We start from the raw sequence: 11,871 nt of genomic DNA, 5'->3' as shown, positions 1-11,871 counted from the left end.
TTCTCTGATAATGAGTGATGTTGAGCTTCTTTTCATGTGTTTGTTAGCCATCTGTATGTCTTCTTTGGAGAAATGTCTATTTAGTTCTTTGGCCCATTTTTTGATTGGGTCATTTATTTTTCTGGAATTGAGCCATAGGAGTTGCTTGTATATTTTTGAGATTAGTTGTTTGTCAGCTGCTTCATTTGCTATTATTTTCTCCCATTCTGAATTCTTAAATGAATTATCCGTCATTGTTTTACTTCTACAACAAATCCATAATCTGGTCACTGCTGAATGTTAAGTTGCATGGGACTTTTCAAAGGCTCAAACAAAAGAATTCCTGGGTCCAGTCATAATTGTGATTGTGAATGCAGTCATCTAAAATACAAGAAATGTTAATATTGTAATTCACAGGTGAGCTCTGCAATTTTTAATGAAATAAAATACAGCCAGAATAAAATGTCATATAGTTAGAATCACAGATCATGTCACTTTTTTAGACTGTCTTCTTTCACTTAGGCATATGTATTTTAGGTTCCTCCATGTCTTTTCATGAAATGATAGCTTGTTTCTTTTCACTGATGAATAGTATTCCATTGTCTGAATGTACCACAGTTTGTTTATCCATTCACCTCTTGAAACGATCGTGACTAGTCACCAAATAACATGATTTGGGATTCTGTAAAAATTCATGTGAAGGTTTTGAGTGGGCAAAAGATTTCAGCTCAGTTGGGTAAGTGCCCAGGATTGTGATTGATGGGCTGTATGGTAAGACTGATTTTGTAAGAAATTGCCAGTTGTGTCAAGGTTTTGAATTTTGGCCACTCTAATAGGTGTGTAGAAGTATCTTGTTTTTCTGATTTACAGTTCCCTAATGTAGTATTGTCTTTTGCATCCTTATATGTGCTTAGTTGCCCTCTGCGTATCTTAAAATTTGTTCTGATATTTTGCCCATTTTTGAATTGGGTTATTTGTTTTCTTATTTCTGAGTTTTGAGAGTTCTTAGTATTTACATGCTAGACCTTTATTAGATATGAGTTATGTAATGATTTTCTCACAATACCTGGCTTGTCTTTTAGTTTTTTTTATAGTGTCTTTTGTGGAGCTGGAATTTTTAATTTTAAGGAAGCTCAGTTTTATCAGTTTTTTTCCATGAATCATGCTTATGCTTGTCTATCTAAAAACTCATCCTTAAACAAGATCACCTTGATTTTCTCCTATATTATCTTTTAGAAGTTTTTTAGTCTGTGTTCTACATTTAAATCTAAGATAAATTTGAGTCAGTGTTTTGAAAGACGTAATATATAGATCTAGATTTTTTTTTTAATACATGCATGTCCAAGTCTTCCAGCACATTTTACTGAAAAGACTGTCATTTCTCCACTGAATTACCTTTGCTCTGTTGTCAAAGCTCAGTTGCCTCTGATTGTGTGGATCTGTTTTGGGACCTTCTATTTTATTCCTTTGGTCAGTTTGTTTATTTTTTCTCCAGTACCATGATGTCTTGATTACAGAAACTTTATAGTAAGTCTTAAAGTCAGTCAGTTTCATACTCTATTTGAGTGTTTACTCTTTACCTTTGGTTATAAGCAGTTTTTACTACGACATGTCTAAGTGTGGTTAGGTTTTATTTGTTATAATTTAGCCTTTGCTGGGGGTTAGTAATACTTTATGAATCAGGGCTTGATTTTTTTTTTTTTCTGTAGATTTTGGGAACTTCTCAGGTACAATGTCTTTTAAGTATAAATCCCTCAACCCTTTCTGAGATATAAAGTATGATCTTTACACTGTATGTTTTACATGTCTTGTGTTCTTTCATATATTGTTCATCCTTTTGCCACTTTATACTTTCTTCTGATCCTTCTTCCAATTTATCACTTGTTTGCTTGCATTTCACCTGCTTTTAAACCTATCTTTGACTTCTTACTATTGATTATTGTAATACTAGTTGTACATTTTTATTTTATTTTTTATGGCTTTCAGTACCCTCCTGGAATTTTCAATCTTCTGTATTATTTCTGTGCATATGTGAAACATAAAGTCTATGTCTGATGATACCACACATGTTTTTGAGTGATTTGTGAGCTAAGATATAGTTTTTACATTTTTATAATGTTGTTTAAAAAACATAGAAGAATATACAATTGAGTCTGTATGTGGCCTATAAATCATAATACATTTACTATCTGACTTTTTCCATAAAAAGTTTGCTGACCCCTGAACTAGATTTAGATTCTTCTTAGATCTGTTGATGTTGTCTTAGTGATAATGTCATATCTCCTCCTATATCTGATTAGTTTTGATATGGCATTGGACATTGTACATGAACAATTTGAGTTCAATAGAGTTAATTTGAGACTATGATGATATTCACTTCTTTCAGAGAAAATTAAATTTTCTTCCAGCAGGCAAATACAGGGACTAACAATCTTTAATCATACTCCTGCAATCAGAGAATGAGATAATTCAAAGATGGGATTCAGTATTTTGGAGGGATGCTTTGATTTCTGGTTGCTTCTCATCTTAGGGGCTTCCCAGGTAGCTTAGCGGTAAGGAATCCACCTGCCAATGCAGAGACACAGGAGACATGGGTTCAATCCCTGTGTTGGGAAGATTCCCTGGAGGAGGAAATGGCAACCCACTCCAGTATCCTTGCCTGGAGAATATCTGGACAGAGGAACACTGGGGGCTGCAGGCCATGGGGTTGCAAAGAGTGAGACGTGACTGAGCGACTGAGCACTCACGCTTACAGTATAACTCTTCAAAGTCCCAACCAAATCTTGAGGACTTAGCAGGGATCTCACTCTTGGGATTACCTGACTGCTGAGTATGTAGAAACCTCTCAACTGCCTCTCAGCTGGCAGGCATCTGCTGCTGATGGAATTGGCAGATGCCTCTGGAAGAAACGTGATCCAAAATGTCATGCTCATCTGTGTAGATTTCTATCTTTTCTCTGCTCTTACCTTCCTAATTCTTTTATGCCTTATAGGTTGTTGTTGTGTAGTTGCTAAGTCGTGTCTGACTCTTTTGCAACCCAATAGGCTGTAGCCTGCCAGGCTCCTCTGTCCATGTGATTTCCCAGGCAAGAATACTGGAGTGGATTGCCATTTTCTTCTCCAGGGTATCTTCCCAAGCCAGGAATTGAACCCATGTCTCCTGCTTGGCAAGTGGATTCTTTATCACTGAGTCACTGGGAAGCCTTTCATACAGGTAGTTTTAGTATTTTTTCGAGCTGTTCTAGTCATTAGTGAGGAGGTTGGTTCACATTATTCTGACTCTAATTATTAGAAATATGACTGTCCTCTTACAATTACTTTGCTAATGAATAGGGAAATGCTTTTCTACATTTTTTTCACTTCTGCTTTTTTATGTTTTTATTTCAGATAGCCTCATTATTTCCTATGTATATTGTGGGGTACATTGAGCCAAACAAGTTTCAAAAGATAATTCATGCAAACATGGTAATGTTTTAAATACTTATAAGTCATATATTAAAATAAGATTTCAGAGTTTATAAAATAGAACTGACTGTGTTATATATCTCCTCTCAGGTAGTGTTTAATACATATGATGTTGATAATATTAGAAGGATAACTGAATGACATATTAGAGCAACTATACTTTCAACTAGACTGCAGATGTTTTGTACTCAATGAAACTTTAAAATTTTTTTGTTTTATTATTATTGTTGCTACTTTTGAAACTGCCTTTTCTCTCTGAGGCCAGAGATTTTTAATACTTTGCAGGACTGTAAATTTTTTCCATTATTGTTTTTATATTAGTTTCCAAACACATCTCCTTTAAGAAAATAAAAAATGAAAATCTTTAATAAGAATGTAAAATAAAACTTCCTTATTGAGAGAAGTCCTCAAGTAGTTTAACAAAACTCAGTTTAGAAAACTAATACTTATAACTAAGTCTTTCTTTTTATATCACTCCATTATTAAATCAGTAGAAATAATAGTTTTTTCTTTATACTACTACTACTACTAAATCGCTTCAGTCGTGTCCGACTCTGTGCGACCCCATAGACGGCAGCCCACCAGGCTCCCCCGTCCCTGAGATTCTCCAGGCAAGAACACTGGAGTGGGTTGCCATTTCCTTCTCCAATGCATGAAAGTGGAAAGTGAAAGTGAAGTCGCTCAGTCGTGTCTGACTCTTAACGACCCCATGGACTGTAGCCTACCAGGCTCCTCTGTCCATGGGATTTTCCAGGCAAGAGTACTGGAGTGGGGTACCATTGCTTTTTCTTTGTGCCAGGTTGCAAATGAGAAAAAAATTAAATTCTGTTATATAGTATTTATGGTGTTGAAGATACTTACAGCCTGTCAGTGTGTTGAAATTCTGTTATCACTTGGTCAAAATCTATTTATTAATATTCTATGCAAATAAAGTTTATATTAGAAATGACTGTATCCTTGTAGACAAAGTATGAATTATGATATTTATTTAATAACTATAAAATGTATTTTTTTCAATTTTCAGATTTCAGTTTTGCTTTGTTTTGTATTCATGTTTGGAAATCCAATGTATTTATCTTCTTACTATTCTTCATCTCTGATAATAACATTGGTGAGTGTTTGTTAAGCTCATAAAGATTTTTTTTTTACCTTCAAATAGCAATTTTAACCATTTAATGTAGGTGAGAAAGAATAAATGGGTTTCTCAAGTGGCACTAGTGATGAAGAATCTGCCTGCCGATGCAGGAGATGCAAAAGATGTGGGGTCAATCCCTGGGTCAGGAAGATCCCCTGGAGTAGGAAATGGCAACCTGCTCCAGTATTCTTGCCTGAAAAATTCCATGGACAGAGGAGCCTAATGGGTTATAGTCCATGAAGTCACCAAGAGTCGGACAAGACTGAGCACAACAACAGTTAACAAGAACAAATAGGGCCCTTTCTGGATTATTACTCACATGAGAAGTTTTTCCAAGATAATGCTTTTCTCTATCTCATCCTTTAAAAATAATATAAGGAAGGTTTACCTTTTTAAGCCGATACCCCAGTAACTATTTTTTAAATAATAAAGTAATGACTTACTTTTTAAAATATGCCATAATTTATGATAAAAATTATTTATTTCCTTCTAAGTCACTTCAGTAGGCTAAATACTTATTGCAGTGACACTGCCATTGCCCAAAGCATTTTTGGAATTCCTCTGAATTGCCTTCACAGACTGTGGCACATTCTTTTGAATATCTTCAATGCTGGCAAATCTGCGTCTTTCAAGGGTGGATTTGATTTTTGAAAACGACCAAAGTCTTGTGACTAAGGTGGGTGATTGGACTGGGTAATACAGATCTTGATCAAAATATGGTGTGACAATAAAGTAATAAGACCGATTTTCTTGCACCCACAAGGAAATAAACTCTGAATTATAAAGTTTATAAAGAGGAGTTCCAAACTGTTTTGAGCAATGGCAACCTAATTAGAATAAGTGTATAGTCTCCTCATGTAACTTACTTTCATGGAATAACTCTCATTTGAAGTTGTATTTGGAATGGTGGTTCAGTAAATCAGTTTTATTACCTTATAGTCACACTTTTGATGTTCATATGCCAGTACCTGGAATGTTCTCCTTCACTGGAATGTTCCTGGGATATTCCCTTTCCACAATGATCAGAAAATGATAATACAGAAATACAAAAATACAGCACTTTTCCACATATGGTGCATTGATTGAATCTTTCGAGATTTAAGGTTTTTTCCTTCACTTTTCAAAGTTGAAGTATAGTTGTTTTACAATGTTGTGCCAGTTTCTGCTGTAGAGCAAAGTGACTCAGTTACACACACACACACACACACACACACACACACACACACACATATATATTCTTTTTTTTTTTAAAAACTTCACAATATTGTATTGGTTCTGCCATATTGTATTCTTGAAATTTAGGTTTTTAACATTTTTATCTCCCCATACTTTTTTTTTTTTTTTTTGCCTCACAGTGAGTAAGCTCTCCTTTTTCTATCTCCAAAAAACACAGGCTCTTTTCAGCATTTTGTCAAACTTTTTCAGCATTACAGAGTAGAGAACTTGTTATATTCTGCTCATCCACCTCTTTTTATGAAAACCTTTTTTATTTTAAAATATAGCAGATATAGAAAGCTTTATAAAACCAATATTTCATATACTGACTAATACTGATAAGTATTAATAATACTGTTATTAAGGACTGTTATACATCCTTAAAATACCATCACCTCAAAGCCAGAACTTTTTTAACCATTCGAGAAGCCCTCCACGTGACGTAGAGGGTCTCTAAAACAGTAGCGTCTATCTTGGCTATGGTCAAGATCACTTGATCACTCCAAGCTTTTCCTTATAATTTTATCAAGTTTCTGTTTTTAATCTACAGGCTTCTAATATGTCTCCATGTATTCTTCCTGGAATATTTATTTGTTGGAAAACCTGGGTCATTGAACATGTGAAGGGTTCTGTGATCTAGATTTAACTCTCTGAGTCCTTATGAGGCAGCTTTACATCTTCTTTTGTCTTCTGTATTAATACTTGAATCTAAAGCTTAGACATGTTCAAGTTTAATACCTTTGGTAAGTCGATAGTATTGTTCTTTATGCAGAAAGCACTTCTATCTGGTACCTCTCTTTTTATGATCACAGCCTCCAGTGCTTAGTACCAGATTCATTAATTCAATAAGGATTGCAAAATGCTGATCTTCTAATCCCCCAGTTACAGTTTATATATGAAAAGTACATGTCTAAATCAGTGGAGTTGGGAGGAGCTAGAAAAATATTTGAAGAAATCATGACCAAAAATTTTCCAAATTTGATGAAAATTACGATCTTCTGGATGATTCAATGAATCTCAAGTACAAGAAACATAAAGCTATATAGTAAGGCATATTATCAGTTTGTTCAAGGTCAATGATAAAATCTTAAGAGCAGCAAGAGAAGTAAGACATATTAAATATAGAAGAACAAAGAGTAAGGATGTCAGAGTTTTCATAAGAAAAAAATACAAGCAATAAAACAGTCAAGCAACATCTTTAAAATACTTGAAAATGCTATCTACAATTCTATATTCAGCAAACATGTCTTTCAAGAATGAAGGCAAAATAGAGTTTATGACCAACAGTTTTACAAGAAGTATTAAAGAAGGTCCTTCATATGAAAGGAATATATTATAATATTAGATATCAGTCTGGCTCTATTAAAGGCACTGGAAATGGTAGCTAAAGATTTTCTACCATTTGTGACAACGTGGGTAGACCTGGACATAATACTATGTGAAATAAGTCAGAGACAGAAAGACAGCTACTGTCTTTCCATTTGTGTCTTCTTTAATTTCTTTCAACAGTGTTTTCAGTGTATAAACCTTTCACCTCTTTGGTTATGTTTATCCTTACTATTTTATAATTTTTAGGCTATTGTGAATAGCATTATTTTCTTAATTTCCTTTTTAGATAGCTCATTGTTAATGTATAGAAATACAACATAGTTTCTTTATTGAGTTTGTACCCTGCTACTTTGCAGAACTTATTAGTTCTAACACTGTGTGTGTGTATAGAATCTTTAGTGTCTTCCACATTTAAGATGATGCCATCTGTGAACAGAGATAATTTTACATTTTCCTTGTTCCTGATCTTAGAGGAAAGCTTTTAGTTTTTCACTATTGAGTATGATGTTAGCAATGGGATTTTAAAATAAGATCTTAATTATGTTGAGATAATTTCCATTTAGTTTGTTGAGAGTTTTTATCATGAAAGGGTGTCAAATTTTATCAAATGTTTTTCTGCATTGATTGAAATGATTATGTGATTTTTATCCCTTGTTATGTTGAACCATCCTAGCATTGCAAAGATAATTATCACTTGACAATTGTGTGTGATCCTTTAATGTGATGTTAAATTTGGTTTGATAGTATTTTGATAAGAACTTTTGCATCTGTGTTCATCTGGGATATTGGTCTATAGTTTCGTTTTGTTGTAGTGTCCTTGTCTAACTTTGGTATCAGAAACACGCTGACCTTATGCAATATGTTTGGAATTATTCCTTTCTCTTCAGTTTTTTGGAAGGATTTGAGAAGGACTGACATTAGTTCTTGAAATATTTGGTAGAATTCACCAGTAAAGCCAACTGGTCCCACTTTTCTTTTTTGAGAAATTTTTGAATGTGATTCAGTATCCTTACTAGTTATAGGTGTGATCAGAGTTTTTGTTCCTTCATGATTCTGTCTTGGTAGATTATATGCTTCTAGGAATAGATCCATTTTTTAATGATATAATACATTGACATTTAATTGTTCATAGTAGTCTCTTACCTATTTTGCTTGTTTTTAGTTGTTAAAGATGGGAAAGTAAATTTCTTTCCTGTTGTACCAACTTTGACCACAAGCAAAAGTTCCCTCTTGATTGATTTTAATTATTTTTGTGGTGAAAAGTACCATGTTTCTAGGAATAAGAAATATACATCTTATACTCAGAAAATACCACTCTCTCTCCTCCTTTCCACCTCATTCTCTCCACTTTTCTTTTTACCTTGGTCCTGCCTATTTCTTTTTAAAAAAGTATTTATTTATTTGGCTGTATTGGGTCCTAGGATCTTCATTGCATCATGTGGGATCTTTCATGGTGGCACACGGACTCTCCGTTTGTGGCGAGGGGGCCCAGCTGATTTGAGGCACATGTGATCTTAGTTCCCCAACCAGGAATTGAACCTGCGTCCCATGCATTGCAGTATGGATTCTTAACCACAGGGACTTCACCAGGGAAGTCCCCTCCCTGTATCTTATAAGTGAGATAGCTCATTGGTTTTCTAGTTTACCCATTTACTTTTTTCTTTTTTGCACTAATAAATATTACATATATATTTTATCATAACCCCTCTTAATTACATGAAAGGTAGCATACTATAGTCTTTTGCATTTTTGATTTATCAGCCTATCCTGGGTATCACTTATTAACCTTTCCTGGATAGAGATCTTCAACCTTCCTTATAATTTCATAGTTAGTATTCCCTTCTGCATATTCTATAGATAATTTAACCACTGTCCTATGTCTGGGCACTTGGTTTATTTCTTGTATTTTGCATTTACAAGCAATTTTGCATGGTATAATATGGTAAATTTATATTTTTCTGTTGTTGGAAGTTCAGGAAATCTGGTTCATCTTGGGCCAAATAGATGATACAAAATTCTCCTCCAGATCTAAATAATACACAGGCCTAAGATTTGTTTCTCATTGGAGCCTTTATTTTTCAATACCAACTTGAGAATAAACAAATACCTCCCTGTACATCTTTGTCAATTTAGACTGCTATAATAAAAATACCAGACTGGGTAGCTTTTGTAGAAATCTATTTCTTACAATTCTAAATGCTGGAATGTGCAAGATCAAGATGTCACCTGATTTAGTTCTTGGTAAGAGCTTTCTTTTTGATGTATAGACGGATATCTGCTTTGTCCTCCCATGATGGAGAAAGGGATTTACTTTGTTATATCTCTTCTTATAAAGACATTAAGCCCATTTATGAAGTTCCCACTTTCATAATGTTATATAATTACCTCACAAAGTTTCCACATCTAAATATGTTGCATTTGAGATTATCATTTCAACATACGGATTTGTACAGGGATATAAATATTTAGTTGATAGCACCAAGGATCCCAGGGATTTTGAGGATCCCTGGGATCTCAAAATGTCTGCACGAGTCTTAATTAGCCTTACATAGCTTCAAGTCAATTCTGCTGCCCTCCCTTTTAATATAAGCTCACATTTGTAACACTGTAACTCTGGCCTACAGACCTCCTTAAAAACTGTCATAGGTTCTCTCCTAATTAATGGTTTAGTTTTTAAAAATCACCTCCTTTCTTTGGCACCTGATAAGTACCTTTTCTTTCTTATAAATTCAGTTAGACATATTTTTTAACATTTTAAAATATGTGGGAGTTTGGAGAGGAAGAATTCTCCTTTTGCTGGGTAACTTATGTGTACACTTGCATGGAATGTACCTTTCCCACACTATCTGCCTCCTCAGAGGAGTTTTTGTACATAAAACATCCCAAGTAACTCAGTGAGGAATTAACTTGATCCTAGAGTCAACTTTTTGGCACAGAAAGCATTTGGCTCTTACACCCCCCAAAATTTTCCATGTTCAAATTCAGAAAAATCAACAATGAAGGAAAATGTCTGGTGATAACCAAGGTAGAAGGGGTTGGCTGCATGATTTTTGAAATGTATCATTCATATAAAATATAAATGTTAATTTTATTTAATTATTTTATTTTATATCATATGCATTTTAGGTGATAATTCTAAAGAGAAATAAAATTCAAAGATTTGGAGTATCTGAACTCCACTTTTGGGTAAGGTTCAACATTTTTACCACAATTTCTTCAAATCCTTCTTTATTTCTATAAACTGAATACAAATAATGGACTTTAAGAATTGAATGATTTATAGTTAATAAATATTAAGCTACTTTCACAAGGTGGGAAATAGTCCTTAGCAACATCTGCAATTCCTTTTCAAGAAGTTAGTTCGTTTATTTCAGCACTACTCTCAGGCCTTTCTTCTTTACTTTTCATTCTGCTATACCCCTACTACCTTGCTTTCAATTTTTTTTTTCTATTTGCTTTGAGTTTTTTTTTTCTTTAGATTTAGTAACCTTCTCTTCAACATAACTCAATCTGTAGTTCTGTCCCTGCTGTCCATGTTTGTTTTTTCTGCACTTATTCATCATCAATCTTTCCTTCATCTTCCATCTTTAGATTCTTATTATCTTTGTCTTTTTAATATTTTCCTTACAATCTCACAGTTCCTTTGTAATTTCAACTCAGCCATTACCTGATCTTTGTTTCACTTGTTCCCAAATGTACACATGAGTGGCCCAGGTCACCTTTATACTTGTGTGTTATGTTACAAAGTAAAGTAAGTATTTTATTAGGTAGGTGTTGCAATGACTTAATTCTTATAATATCAGGCAGATAACATTCTTTTACTCTGGGTCTTTAATGTACTCTTTCTAAAAAATAAAATCTGCCATATAGAAGAACTGTGTGATTACATATTATATATTATTACGGTAAAACTGGAAAATATAAGGTAAATATCTACTCAGAATACAAATGAACAAAATGGGATGAGTTTTGCCAGTTTTTCATTACTGGAAGCATTCTCCCACAACCATGATGAAAATGCACTTAAGTTATTGAATCATATTACTTTTCTAATGTGTGATATATGAGTTTATTTTATTTTAGAAAAATTGGCAATGCCTGTTTTTTAAGAGATTAAACCAAGAAATCAAAAGAAAATTTAAAGATTTTTATTTAATAATTGAACTCAAAAGAAAAGCAAAGTTTTAATTACAAATTATTGTAAAATGACAGCAAGTCAGCAGTGCCTGTGGATATTTAGGGAATTCTGCCAACATTGTGCTCAGAGGAAAGTTTATTATCTTGTATATTTCCAATTTTAGATCAGAAAGAATAAAAAGCTTTCAACTCAAGAATTTCAAAGAAACAAAAATCTGAATGAGGGAAAAGTTAAGATATTATGAATATTCAGCTTCAGTTCAGTTCAGTTCAGTCACTCAGTCATGTCCGACTCTTTGCGACCCCATGAATCGCAGCATGCCAGGCCTCCCTGTCTATCACCAACTCCCGGAGTTCACTCAGTCTCACATCCATCTAGTCAATGATGCCATCCAGCCATCTCATCCTCTGTCGTCCCCTTCTCCTCCTGCCCCCAATCCCTCCCAGCATCAGAGTCTTTTCCAATGAGTCAACACTTCGCATGAGGTGGCCAAAGTACTGGAGTTTTAGCTTTAGCATCATTCCTTCCAAAGAACACCCAGGGCTGATCTCCTTCAGAATGGACTGGTTGGATCTCCTTGCAGTCCAAGGGACTCTCAAGAGTCTTCTCCA

The 11,871-nt window shown here is 34.1% G+C and overlaps 1 protein-coding gene across 1 annotated transcript in view; it reads left to right on the top strand.

The window, feature by feature from the left end:
- Positions 1–11,871, top strand: part of DPY19L2 (dpy-19-like 2 (C. elegans)) — a 92,281-nt gene that overhangs the window by 43,436 nt on the left and 36,974 nt on the right. Inside the window, exons 10-12 of the mRNA XM_010831143.1 lie at positions 3,366–3,443; positions 4,468–4,554; positions 10,249–10,308. Coding sequence (XP_010829445.1) covers positions 3,366–3,443; positions 4,468–4,554; positions 10,249–10,308 — 225 coding nt within the window. The remainder of the gene's footprint in view (positions 1–3,365; positions 3,444–4,467; positions 4,555–10,248; positions 10,309–11,871) is intronic.

Source organism: Bison bison, unplaced genomic scaffold, assembly GCF_000754665.1.
Source record: "Bison bison bison isolate TAMUID 2011002044 unplaced genomic scaffold, Bison_UMD1.0 scf7180017864525, whole genome shotgun sequence".
In the NCBI taxonomy this organism is placed as follows: Eukaryota; Metazoa; Chordata; class Mammalia; order Artiodactyla; family Bovidae; genus Bison; species Bison bison.
Note: the sequence above shows the minus strand (reverse complement) of the source record. Positions and strands in the feature narration are given on the sequence as shown.